A 14,976-nucleotide genomic window follows, 5' to 3' on the forward strand; every position below is an offset into this window, starting at 1 on the left:
TATCGTTCATATCCAGCAGGTTGAAGTAGACTCGTACAGAGCTGGACAGACCTCCTCCGTCCCGGGCCTGCGCCGTCAGGATGAAGTGCTGCTGAGACTCGAAGTCCAGTGGACGGGTGACGCTGAAGACGCCGGTGATGGGGTTCAGGAGGAAGGTGGAGTCCTCCTCATCCTCCTCGATGGAGTACGTGATCTCACCGTTTGATCCCGAGTCCGAGTCACTGGCCAGAATTGCCGCCACGATCGAACCTCGATGGAAAACCACCACAGAAAATGAGTGATTATGCAACAATATTCACTGACCAATCACAATCAAGCATTCCAGAGATGTTTCTGTGTTTTCCTCTGCTCATCATTGCACCTCATAGAGAAGATTAACCTGTAGTTTTGGCACAATTTGCTTCTCTGATTGGTGGAGAGTTCTCTGCAGAATCATGGGTAATGTAGTTTTCACCAGGAATTCTGCTGTTAAACTGTTAAAATATGAGTTGAAATAATGCGGTCTGACGGCTTTAACAAAAGCATTTATCATCGATTAACGACCTCAGAGCTAAAAAAAAAAAAAAAGGCTAAAAATCAATTCCCCGATGGAGAAAATTAACGGGATTTTTACTTCTGGAACTGACTGTTGCACTATTTTCTTGAGACTCTCTGATTGGTGGAGAGTTCTCTGCAGAATCATGGGTAATGTAGTTTTTCGCTGTTAAACATGACTATTTAAAAAAAAAAAAAAATGCTCAAATAATGATGACTGATGGCTTCAACGAAAGAAAATACCATCAATTAACGATCACAGCAGGTTTCTCTTTGACATGACAACTAAAAATGAACTAAAACTGGAAAAAAAAATACAAATGAATATTAGTAATATAACTAATAATATTTAATGAATAACTAAAACTGAAATAAAATAAATGATTATTACGAAATGGTAAAATTTAATTAAAACTAATAAAAATACCAAAAGCACATAACAAAATGAAACAAAAATGTAATAAAACTATAATAGTATATAAATAATACTAAAATAAATGATGTGCAAAATATATGTGGTTGTGTATAACATCACATATTAACTGAAATTAATTGGGAAAAAAAAGCTAAAATAAAATATAAATATTAGAATTTGAGAAAATTAGAAATGTTGCCTTGGCAATTTACTAAAATTCGTTTAAGTTGAAGCATTAAAATTACTAACTGTAAATAAATAAACTAAATAAAAATAAATAATATCAATTAATATAACTAAATAGTAAAATTTTGATAGTAATTTAATAACAAAAAACTTAAAATAATAAAAAAATGACAAGATAATTTAATAATTTAAAATGATTTAAGCTATAATTTAAAATTATATCTGAAAATATATACAAATAAAAACGAATTCAAAATATTACAAATATTAAAAATGAAAAATCAACTCACAAAATGAATGGAGTTTTTTCTTCCAGAAGCGACATTCTAGTAGTGTGTTAATGTTATTCAGAATTGAGCATCTGAATTGTAATGCAGTAAATTCAGCTTTTAATAAGTGCCAATTCAGGGTCCGCATGTGTAAAACTTCTCAGAAAAGCTTTGACTTAAGTGTAAAAAAATTCTTAGTTACAAGTAGGGCTTTTCTACAAGTAGGAGACTTTTATAAAGAAGCTAAAAGCAACTTTTAGTAAAGTCTTAAGGCCCGTTCACACCAAGCACGATAACTGTAAAGATAGCCATAAAGATATAGTTCTAAAAATCGTTCTCAATATTAAACGCTAGCAGAGTCCACACCACAGCTATAACGATAAAGACACCGAGAAACGATATCGTTGGAATCAATTCCAGAACGATTTTTTCCTGGCTGATGAACGATACAAACATTGACAGCCAATCAGAATCCATCCTGCTGTCACGAGCTTGAGAATTTAAAGCGACAGACGCGTGTACGCTTAGAATAAACAGACGATATTGTTCGTTGGTGTGGACGATAATATCATTATCTTTATAGTTATCGTTCTTGGTGTGAGTGGGCCTTAAGACTGACCCTTAAAGGTGGGGTAAGCGATTTTTTCAAAAATGCTTTAGAAAACTGAGTCGGGCCGACTAGCAAACAAACTTGTAGCCAATCAGCAGTAAGGGGCGTGTCTACTCATGATGTGGAGGAGAGCGCGTTCAGTCCGAGCCGAGCGACAGAAAGATAAGAGATGGCGGATAAAAAACAAAAGAGGAAATTGGCTGCGGAACAAAAGAAGGCTTAAGGCAATAAGGCAAAAAGTAGGACCCGTGTAAATATCGAATCAGCTTTCCAGTGCTGGAGAGAACTCAAGGAGCGGAAGGCCTGCGATCGGACGCTGAGGTTGCTTTGTTTCTTCTCGAAAGGTGAGTAACACCGTGTCTGCGCCGCAACAGCTAAAGTCTGTCCTAGTACACTGGAAAGCGACCGTTGAAAATCATTTGAAATTTGTGTCAATGCGTCATAAATAGAACGCCGCAGCAGTTTTCTGTCGGGGATGTGTCGTGTCGTGCCGTGCCGCATCCAGTGTAGACCATAGATATGTGTATATAGATATATATCTGTGGTTTAGACCGCATCACTGATTAGGAGTTGTATAGTATTTTGCCGCGCCACTCGTGTCCGATGTAGACACAGTGTAACATTGGTTTTGCTTTGTTTCACAGAACTAATCGTTGCCTGGGTTGCGTATGTATGTGTGGGGCGGAGCTATCAAAATAGGAGCGAGACCCTTTTGGGGTAGGGTTTGTTTTGGTGATTTCAAATGTCAACATTGGCTACGAGAAATCACTTACCCCACCTTTAAGTGTTGACTGGGGTGAGGTAATAAGAGCCAGTTCGGTTGATGCGAGAGTGGGTTCAGTAGTTCTGACTGCAGATGATCAGATGATGGTGTTGTACCTGCGCTGGTGTCCTCGGGGATGTCGAAGGAGTAGACTGCGCGTGAGAAGTGTGGCGTGTGATCGTTGACGTCGCTGACGGTGATGTTGATCCGTACATCGGAGGACTGCAGCCCGTCGTCGGCTCGCACCAGCAGCGAATACTCGGATCTGCGCTCGCGGTCCAGACGCCGGGTGTTCATCAGCTCGCCAGACTCGGGATCGATGCGGAAGCTGTCGTCTGCGCCGCTGATGATGGAGTACGTCACCAGAGCGTTCGCTCCCTGCACACAAACCACCGGCACGTGATCATCTGACCTCATTGCATATCATGGATTAATGTGATCACACGATCATGTAGCTTCAGTCACAAGTAGGGTTGCAAAAAGGTGGAACATTTCCAGTAAATTTCAGAAACTTTCCAGGATTTTTTGGAATCTTCCAGGGATTTTTGGAAAGGTTTCAGAAATGTTCTACCCCTTTGCAACCCTAGTCACAAACCTCATTCAAACGGGAAAACAAGATTGTGTTTCTGCCCCCACTGGCAGACATTTGTTCCTTGTTTTAAGCAAGAACTTTATTTTGATCAGTTTTTCAGAAAACAAGAATGATTGGATATTTGTACTGAAAAACAAGACACAAATACTGAGAAAAGCAATCAAATCTGTGCGTAATGTCACACGTTTAATTGAAATAATGCTGAAATAAAATAAAATATAAATACTAGATGAAAAACTTTAAAAGAAAATGAGAAATGCTGTCTTTGGCAACTTACTAAAATAAGTTTACATTGAAGCATTAAAATGACTGGAAATAAATAAAAACTAAAACAAGAAAATAAATTAATATTAATTTATAAAAAATAAATGGTAATATTTAATTAAAAAAACTAATAAAAATGTCAAAATCACATAATAAAATGACAAAAAAATTAAGAAAATTAAAATGGAAATAAATAAAGCTAAACTAAAACCAACACTGAAATAAATAAAAAAATCATATAAATAAATAGTAATATTTAATAGTAATATTTAATTAAAAAAATAATAAAAACTGTCAACAGCACATAACAAAACTACAACAAACGACAACAAAAAAAACTACTAAAATTAAAATGAAAACTGAAAATATATATAAAAAAAGATAATTCATATTCAATATTATATAAATAATACTAAAATAAATAATCTGTACAATAAACGTGTCTGTGCATAATGTCAAACTTTCACACATTTACTGAAATAAAATAAAATATGAATATTAGAAGGAAAAACGTTAGAAAATTAGAAATGCTGAAGCATTAAAATCACTAACTGGAAATAAATAGAAACTAAAAATGAACTAAAACAAAAACTGAGATAAACCTAAAACTATTACAAATTTCAACAGTACACAACAAAATAAAAAATAAAAAAAAGTAACAAATTAAAATGAAAAGTGAAAATATAAAAATAAAAGCTAATTCAAAATACTACTAAAAACTATAATGGTTTATAAATAACACTAAAATAGATGGTGTCTGTGTGTAACGTCACACATGAACTTCAGATTGCAGCAGGACCAATTAGTGAGAGTGAAGGTATTTAATTTCCAGGCTGGTGTCGAATTTCCTGAGGTCAGATCTGCAGAAACACAAACCCAACGCACAACACTGCTCTTCTGAACACACCAACACCCGCTTACAGACTGCGAGAGAGAGAGAGAGAGACAGCAGGCTCTTTGAACCGCGCAGATATACGGTTCCTCTATAAATCCAGCTAATGGATCCCCTGATACCTGCGGCTCTCAGACGCGGCACATCTGATCCTGACGAGCAGAGAATAACGCCAGCGACAGATCGGGACGTCTCTGTTTGAGCGCAGGACAATATGAGTTCAGACCGAGACGAAGGCACATCAAAGAGCAGAAGATCAGGATCCGCTTACAGAAACACCACACTATCACCACTCAAACTGTGGAGTGGCATGGAAATGTTGTGGTTTATGAATATGGTAAAGCATATTTTTGAGGATCTTTTGCATTGTGAATTTTTTTTTAGCACATTTTCCTGTAAAGCATAAGACATTTTACTTACATTTTACACTAAACTATTAAAACAGTTTTGTTATTTGAAATAAAGCTGGAATGCAATATGAATATTAGATTAAACTAGATAAAAACCTCAATGAAAATGAGAAACGTGGAAATGAATAAAAACTAAAAATTAACTAAAACTGAAATAAAATAATAGTAATATTTAATAAAAAAAATACACATTAACACATATCAAAATTACTCAAATTAAACTGAATTAAACTGAACTGAAAAGCTAAAACTTAAATTAAACAAATAGTAATATTAAAAAAAAAAAATTATTAAAATAAAAACTCAAAATATGAATTATATAAACTGTAATAGTATATTAATGATACTGGGACTGTATGGATGAGCATGACATGAGATCAGTTAAATTACAGTAGTGATGTAGAGATGGCGGATAAAAAACAAAAGAGGAAATTGGCTGCGGAACAAAAGAAGGCTTAAGGCAATAAGGCAAAAAGTAGGACCCGTGTAAATATCGAATCAGCTTTCCAGTGCTGGAGAGAACTCAAGGAGCGGAAGGCCTGCGATCGGACGCTGAGGTTGCTTTGTTTCTTCTCGAAAGGTGAGTAACACCGTGTCTGCGCCGCAACAGCTAAAGTCTGTCCTAGTACACTGGAAAGCGACCGTTGAAAATCATTTGAAATTTGTGTCAATGCGTCATAAATAGAACGCCGCAGCAGTTTTCTGTCGGGGATGTGTCGTGTCGTGCCGTGCCGCATCCAGTGTAGACCATAGATATGTGTATATAGATATATATCTGTGGTTTAGACCGCATCGCTGATTAGGAGTTGTATAGTATTTTGCCGCGCCACTCGTGTCCGATGTAGACACAGTGTAACATTGGTTTTGCTTTGTTTCACAGAACTAATCGTTGCCTGGGTTGCGTATGTATGTGTGGGGCGGAGCTATCAAAATAGGAGCGAGACCCTTTTGGGGTAGGGTTTGTTTTGGTGATTTCAAATGTCAACATTGGCTACGAGAAATCACTTACCCCACCTTTAAGTGTTGACTGGGGTGAGGTAATAAGAGCCAGTTCGGTTGATGCGAGAGTGGGTTCAGTAGTTCTGACTGCAGATGATCAGATGATGGTGTTGTACCTGCGCTGGTGTCCTCGGGGATGTCGAAGGAGTAGACTGCGCGTGAGAAGTGTGGCGTGTGATCGTTGACGTCGCTGACGGTGATGTTGATCCGTACATCGGAGGACTGCAGCCCGTCGTCGGCTCGCACCAGCAGCGAATACTCGGATCTGCGCTCGCGGTCCAGACGCCGGGTGTTCATCAGCTCGCCAGACTCGGGATCGATGCGGAAGCTGTCGTCTGCGCCGCTGATGATGGAGTACGTCACCAGAGCATTCGCTCCCTGCACACAAACCACCGGCACGTGATCATCTGACCTCATTGCATATCATGGATTAATGTGATCACACGATCATGTAGCTTCAGTCACAAGTAGGGTTGCAAAAAGGTGGAACATTTCCAGTAAATTTCAGAAACTTTCCAGGATTTTTTGGAATCTTCCAGGGATTTTTGGAAAGGTTTCAGAAATGTTCTACCCCTTTGCAACCCTAGTCACAAACCTCATTCAAACGGGAAAACAAGATTGTGTTTCTGCCCCCACTGGCAGACATTTGTTCCTTGTTTTAAGCAAGAACTTTATTTTGATCAGTTTTTCAGAAAACAAGAATGATTGGATATTTGTACTGAAAAACAAGACACAAATACTGAGAAAAGCAATCAAATCTGTGCGTAATGTCACACGTTTAATTGAAATAATGCTGAAATAAAATAAAATATAAATACTAGATGAAAAACTTTAAAAGAAAATGAGAAATGCTGTCTTTGGCAACTTACTAAAATAAGTTTACATTGAAGCATTAAAATGACTGGAAATAAATAAAAACTAAAACAAGAAAATAAATTAATATTAATTTATAAAAAATAAATGGTAATATTTAATTAAAAAAACTAATAAAAATGTCAAAATCACATAATAAAATGACAAAAAAATTAAGAAAATTAAAATGGAAATAAATAAAGCTAAACTAAAACCAACACTGAAATAAATAAAAAAATCATATAAATAAATAGTAATATTTAATAGTAATATTTAATTAAAAAAATAATAAAAACTGTCAACAGCACATAACAAAACTACAACAAACGACAACAAAAAAAACTACTAAAATTAAAATGAAAACTGAAAATATATATAAAAAAAGATAATTCATATTCAATATTATATAAATAATACTAAAATAAATAATCTGTACAATAAACGTGTCTGTGCATAATGTCAAACTTTCACACATTTACTGAAATAAAATAAAATATGAATATTAGAAGGAAAAACGTTAGAAAATTAGAAATGCTGAAGCATTAAAATCACTAACTGGAAATAAATAGAAACTAAAAATGAACTAAAACAAAAACTGAGATAAACCTAAAACTATTACAAATTTCAACAGTACACAACAAAATAAAAAATAAAAAAAAGTAACAAATTAAAATGAAAAGTGAAAATATAAAAATAAAAGCTAATTCAAAATACTACTAAAAACTATAATGGTTTATAAATAACACTAAAATAGATGGTGTCTGTGTGTAACGTCACACATGAACTTCAGATTGCAGCAGGACCAATTAGTGAGAGTGAAGGTATTTAATTTCCAGGCTGGTGTCGAATTTCCTGAGGTCAGATCTGCAGAAACACAAACCCAACGCACAACACTGCTCTTCTGAACACACCAACACCCGCTTACAGACTGCGAGAGAGAGAGAGAGAGACAGCAGGCTCTTTGAACCGCGCAGATATACGGTTCCTCTATAAATCCAGCTAATGGATCCCCTGATACCTGCGGCTCTCAGACGCGGCACATCTGATCCTGACGAGCAGAGAATAACGCCAGCGACAGATCGGGACGTCTCTGTTTGAGCGCAGGACAATATGAGTTCAGACCGAGACGAAGGCACATCAAAGAGCAGAAGATCAGGATCCGCTTACAGAAACACCACACTATCACCACTCAAACTGTGGAGTGGCATGGAAATGTTGTGGTTTATGAATATGGTAAAGCATATTTTTGAGGATCTTTTGCATTGTGAATTTTTTTTTAGCACATTTTCCTGTAAAGCATAAGACATTTTACTTACATTTTACACTAAACTATTAAAACAGTTTTGTTATTTGAAATAAAGCTGGAATGCAATATGAATATTAGATTAAACTAGATAAAAACCTCAATGAAAATGAGAAACGTGGAAATGAATAAAAACTAAAAATTAACTAAAACTGAAATAAAATAATAGTAATATTTAATAAAAAAAATACACATTAACACATATCAAAATTACTCAAATTAAACTGAATTAAACTGAACTGAAAAGCTAAAACTTAAATTAAACAAATAGTAATATTAAAAAAAAAAAATTATTAAAATAAAAACTCAAAATATGAATTATATAAACTGTAATAGTATATTAATGATACTGGGACTGTATGGATGAGCATGACATGAGATCAGTTAAATTACAGTAGTGATGTGAACTTTATGATTTCATGATTATGCTGTATAATTGTCTTCTGGATGTTTTAACATCTATTTATGAAGGTGAAACCATGGTTAACACTTTACCATAAGGTTCATTTTGTTAACATTAGTTAACATTAATAAATGCTTTAGAAGTATTTTTCATTGTTAATCTTAGTTAATGTTGATTCCAACATTTATTAATACAGTACATAATTAAAATCAAAAGTTGTATCTGTTAATGTTATTGAATGGACCTGAGCTGACATTAACTAATAATGAACAGCTGTGTTTGTATTAACTAACGTTAAAGCTGCAGTTCGTAAGTTTTGCCTCTTTGTCGCCATCTCTGTTTGAAACCTGCAATTGCAGCTGTTTGTGGCATTATCTTCCTTGCGTGGGTTGTGCTTCGGCGCGGATGAATCTAATGTTTTGAGGAGTATGTGTGGATACTATACTTCAGGATCACAGATTCTAGCCTACGTCTTGGAATTTATGACCCAAATAAGAATTTTCACCGTATATTGTCATCTGAACAAGTAAGTAACAAGTCTGCCACGTTTGTTCTGACCAACTGAGGAAAAAAAGCATTACAATAAATCGTGCTACCAATGGTGATTAAATCTAAAGATCGGTTAGCTCATATCACATCAAACTGTTCAAATTATTATTATTGTTATACTTTATTCTCAAATTGTTCATGTTAACAACATCAGCATTACGCGACTATGTGAATATAGTGTGTATAAGCGAGTAGATCGATTTCAATTTCTTTGAACCCAAAAAGCAAATTATGCTCCCTTCGAACTGGTTGTCTTTAAAATACAAATCTTTGTAATCCCAGGCTATCTATTTCAGATAATTTTTAACCAAAAAAAGTTACAGACTGCAACTTTAACAAAGATTGATAAATACTGTAACAAATGTATTACTCATTGTTAGTTAATGGTAGTTAATGCATTAAATATAGTTAACAAATGGAACCTTATTGTAAAGTTACCGTTTATCAGTGTGTTGCTCTGTGTGTTTGTATTTGTTGATTTGAAGACCCTAGCAACCGCATAGCAACACCTTAGCAACAGCATAGCAACTGTATAGCAACAGCCAGAACACCTTAGAAACAGCATAGCAACACCTAGAACACCTTAGCAACTGCATAGTAACTGCATAGCAACACCCAGAACACCTTAGCAACATCATAGCAACTGCATAGCAACACCCAGAACACCTTAGCAACAGCATAGCAACGGCATAGCAACACCCAGTACACCTTAGCAACAGCATAGCAACACCCAGAACACCTTAGCAACTACATCGCAACACCCAGAACACCTTAGCAACTGCATAGCAACACCCAGAACACATTAGCAACTGCATAGTAACTGCATAGCAACAACCAGAACACCTTATCAACTGCATAGCAATACCCAGAACACCTTAGCAACTGCATAGCAACACCCAGAACACCTTAGCAACAACATGGCAACTGCATAGCAACACCTTAAGGCCCGGGTATACGTCACTTTCCGTGTTCTGTCTCGCGCACACGGACGAACTCAACACAGGCGCAGTATCACCTACTTGACTTGCGCTCTGTCTCAATTTTCACCTCACGCATGCGCTGTTGTACACGGACCGTCCGCGTGGTCTCAAAAAATTGCCTGCACGCGGACAGGTTGCGCGGCTGTGTGTATACTTTGTATACTTTTTATACGAAGTATATTTTGGCCTTTAGCAACAGCATAGCAACACCCGAAACACCTTAGCAACAACATGGCAACTGCATAGCAACACCTAAAACACCTTAGCAACAGCATAGCAATTGCATAGCAACACCCTAGCAACGTGCAAAAAAAACCCCACACAGAGCACATTCTCAATGTCTTGGCAACTCCGAGCTCTGGTTCAGTCAGTCACTGCGTTCAGCTGTGTTTAGTGATTGGTGTCTAGTGGCGTCTTTGTCACGCGCTGGCATGGAGTTTGAGCTCTGGCTGTCCTGTACGGATGTGGGCAGAGATCGAGACAGGAATAACCCTGGACTCCAGTCACACATGTTGTTAGTGGAGCCCAAACATCCCATAATTCCTGCCCATCGTGCCAACATGAGATTCAGTTCAAGCTTTTCATTTAAAAAAACACTGGAAATGAACAACAGGAGAGAAAAATCACAGTTCAGATCACAACTGCTTCTCCTGGACTGGTTTATAATGATTTAAAATAGATTAAAAATAGTTACTATAGTTATATGAAAATATCTAATGCATTTAAAACATTTAATAATTAATGTAAATTGTAAACTGACAACTTAATAATTAGATGAATCACAATTAATATTTAAAATAATTAATCTTTTATATTCAGGCTCTTTGATTGTTATCTGATCCACATTATTTTTAACTATGTTAACTGTACAAAAACACTCTGTTATGCTGTTTGATGTTGCAAACTGGTATTTATCATATTTTAATTTATTATCATAATCATAAACACACCGGTTTGTAGTGCAAAAAGTTTTATTTAATGTAATTGTTTGCGGTGATGTGCATGATTAATTATTCTAAATACCAGTGTTATTTGATAATATTATTATTGATCAGTATTTTGAATTAGTTTTTATTTTTATATTTTCCATTTTCATTTTTGGTAGTTTCAGTAATTCTGTTGTCTTTTTGTCATTTTTATTAATTATTTTTTTCCAAATCATAATGTCTGTATACTTATTAATTTTTATTTTATTTACACATTTTTAATTATTTTAGTAGATCAAGTTACAACTTAAATGAAAATGAGAAGTTTTGCATTGGCAATTAGCTTAAATATATATTTTTTAATTATTATAACAATTTAAAAATTATTTCAGTCCACATTTTTTTAAATTAATAGTTTTTCTTATATCTTAAATTTTAGATAAGCAACCAGCAGAAATCGTTTTTATTATTATTTTTTAGTTAACATTTTATTTGAAGCAATTTTTATGCTTTTATCTTTTTTTATTAGTTATAGTTTTAGCTACAACAATCCTGCTAATGATCTGCTCTCTAATGAGAAGCCCCGCCCCCCCCCAATGCCACCTAACACCAACAGCCAATCATAGCTCACGGCTGGGACTCTATTAGTTATTTGTAGACGTGAGTTTGAGCTCGTGGGAGCATCAGATTTCTCTCAGCGTTGGGTTTAATATCGCAGCGTTTAGTAGTTCAGACTGGGAGCTGAACTCGACTGCTCGCTCTCTCAGGGAAACACGCCTCATCTGGAGATGAATCTGTGTGTTTGCCAGGCGAGAATCACTGGAAATGAGCTCTAGAGTCTGAATACCATCACAGAACATCACTCCTCCTCTTTCCTGATGATTAAAATCAATCTAGCGCTGCAGAAACACGGCAAACGTTGTGTATTGTCTGCGTTGTGTGTGTTTGGGGGCGGAGCCACACAGACTCCGCCCACACGTCTGCTAGAGCCATTATCATGTCAATCATCATGACTGACAGCTGTCATCTGTACCTCATCTGCGTCTGTGGCCGTGAGCTGCAGGATCCTGAAGCTGTCGCTGATGTTCTCCTGGATGGTGATGTCTAGCGTGTCGGTGGGAAAGACGGGCGGGTTATCATTCACGTCCTGTAGAGTGATTTCAACCTGAGACCGAGAGAGAGAGAGAGACATTAACACCCTCAGTCCAAACATCATTCAGCCTCCTGATATTTACACAGAGACCCAGTGATGAAATAAAACAGCCCGTGAATTACCATTTAATGCAATTGCCAATAGCATGATAAAAAGACAGCAATGTTTTTTTGATTAATCAAAAATTTTTTCTTATATATCTAATATATTTCTATTATGTGACCCTGGACCACAAAACTAGTCTTAAGTGTAAATTTTTTGAAATTGAGAAGTATACATCATCTGAAAGCTGAATAAATAAGCTTTCCGTTGATGTATGGTTTGTTAGGATAGGACAATATTTGGCCGAGATACAACTATTTGAAAATCTGGAATCTGAGGGTGCAAAAAAATCTAAATATTGAGAAAATCATCTTTAAAGTTGTCCAAATTAAGTTCTTAGCAATGCATATTACTAATAAAAAATTAAGTTTTGATATATTTACGGTAGGAAATTTACTAAATATCTTCATGGAACATGATCTTTACTTAATATCCTAATGATTTTTGGCATAAAAGAAAAATCTATAATTTTGACCCATACAATGTATTTTTGGCTATTGCTACAAATATACACCAGCGACTTAAGACTGCTTTTGTGCTCCAGGGTCACATATGTATATTCATTTATGCATGTGTGAATGTCATTTTTCAGCTCGAATTTAAATTTAAATAAATTAATAATTTATTAAATTGATTTATTAAAGTAAAATTATAAAAGTGCAAAGCTGACTGTTGCAACTTGTAAAATATGCCAATGTGTAAAATCAACGTTGCTACTTTGATTTAGTATCGAGATATATAGTATTTATTAATATTTTGAATTAGTGTTTATTTTTCTATTTTCATTTCAATTTCAAAGTTTAAGTCTTTTTCTGCCGTTTTTATAAATGTTTTAAATAGTTTTTTTTTTGTTTCATTTTTTTTTTATTTTTGTTTAAATTGTAGTTATTTTAGCACTTCAACTAGCTACAATAAAATACTTTTTTTTTTTTTCAGTTAACATGTAAGAGTTCAAGACGGTTAAGTAGTTATCGCTACACATTAGCGCATGGTTGCATGGCGCTAGCAACACCAAGGTCATGGGTTCGATTCCCAGTAAATGCATGAACTGATAAACAGTTCAATGCAATGCAGTTCACTTTGGATTAAAGCATCTGTCAAATGCATAAATGTTGATATTTTTTGTAGCCGTGCACTTTATTTGTTAAGTCGATATGCACACTGTAAAAAAATAAAAAAAAAAAGTTGTAAATAAAGATTATTGGTCTACATTTTACAAGAAAATACTATTTCAGTCTTTCAACTTCAAAATTTCCCGTTTGATTCAACATGCTACTTGCCCTTTTCTTTGCTATCATTTGTTCAATTTCTGAGTAAGTAAATCCTGCAGCAATATTTTTTCAGTGCAATAAATCAGTACAAAAATCAACATGGATTGTTTTAGGCTTTAATTATGAGTGTCTACGAAGTCTATGAAATATTTCATAATTACAACAACTCCATCAGCATGCAATGCAGCATTAATACAGAAATCAGCTGTTTTATAACGCTTTCAAACGTGACTCATTCAGTCAGATTTCATAATGCAACCATCCATCTCATATTCAATAACTCGCAGTTAAAACACATGAAATCAGACGAGCACAGCGGCCAGATCCCAAAACTCACACCTCGTCTCGTCCTGAAGAACTTGAATATCTGCTGCATTAAACATCACAGAGCCGTGAGCTCAGAAAAACACCAGACACAGAGAGAGAGAGATTCAGTATTCACTGCTGAGGAGGGGTTCCATCAGAACCGAAACACACCGTTTCTCTGCATTCGCTGTCTAAATATGAACACAGACGTGTTTCCGCATCAGCTGAACCAGCAAACACTCACTGATATCTCATTCTGATTTTATCATTATTATCACACATGCAGGTGACCAAAGACCGCACCTTTACTTCTGCAAGGTTAAGATTTCATTCTAAAAGCTTGAAGATTGACTCGTAGTGTTGATTCATGAAACACAACCCACACACGTTTATTCGATTCTAAAAACAAAATCATTTACGTTCCTGTACAGTATGAATAGCATGCAAACCCATATTCAAACTGAGTTCTAGATTTTGCTTTTTGATGAAAAATTAATTTAAATGTATACATTTTTATGAGTCTGATAATAATTTTAATTATTATTATTATTATTATTTATAAATTAAGTATTTTATATGATACATTTTACGTATTATACGATATATATTATATGTATTATACAATTACATATTATAAAATAATACATGAATACATTTATATTTGCATAAATATGTATATTAAAATAATATATGTGCTTAATATTTAATACATTTAGCTTTTTATCAACTTTCATTAACTTGTTTTATTTTGCCAGTTTTTTTTTACATTTTTAGGAAAACAATATTTACTACTACTACTACACCTACTAGTACTACTACTAGTAATACTAATAATTATTACTATTATAAAATAATACATGCATAAATTCATATTTGCATTACAAAATATTATATTTGCATAATTCAGAATTACTTAACTATTAGCTTTTTATCAACCTACAAACCCCAGTTTGGGAATCCCTGCTAAGTATGGATAGTATGCAAACTGTGATGCAACTCATAATCTCATATCTCCATATCTAGACTCATCTAGAGTTTCAGTTGAGCTCTAGAGCTTTATAATCTAAACGAGCTGAGCTCTCAGCTGAATAAGAGAGAAATATGAGGACACTCAAACACACACACACACTCACACTCACACTCACACACACACACACACAAACACACACACACTCTCACACACACTCTCACACACAC

At 35.0% G+C, this 14,976-nt stretch overlaps 1 protein-coding gene across 1 annotated transcript in view; it reads right to left on the reverse strand.

Annotated features, from left to right (window-relative positions):
• The window catches only part of LOC107704460 (protocadherin Fat 4-like), a 105,372-nt gene that overhangs the window by 38,984 nt on the left and 51,412 nt on the right, over nucleotides 1–14,976 (reverse strand). Inside the window, exons 2-4 of the mRNA XM_016507388.1 lie at nucleotides 11,981–12,112; nucleotides 6,051–6,312; nucleotides 34–249 (exon numbers count right to left, since the gene is read on the reverse strand). Of these exons, the coding sequence (XP_016362874.1) occupies nucleotides 34–249; nucleotides 6,051–6,312; nucleotides 11,981–12,112 (610 nt within the window). The remainder of the gene's footprint in view (nucleotides 1–33; nucleotides 250–6,050; nucleotides 6,313–11,980; nucleotides 12,113–14,976) is intronic.

The sequence above is a fragment of the Sinocyclocheilus anshuiensis genome, unplaced genomic scaffold (assembly GCF_001515605.1).
Source record: "Sinocyclocheilus anshuiensis isolate Anshui unplaced genomic scaffold, SAMN03320099.WGS_v1.1 scaffold1067, whole genome shotgun sequence".
In the NCBI taxonomy this organism is placed as follows: Eukaryota; Metazoa; Chordata; class Actinopteri; order Cypriniformes; family Cyprinidae; genus Sinocyclocheilus; species Sinocyclocheilus anshuiensis.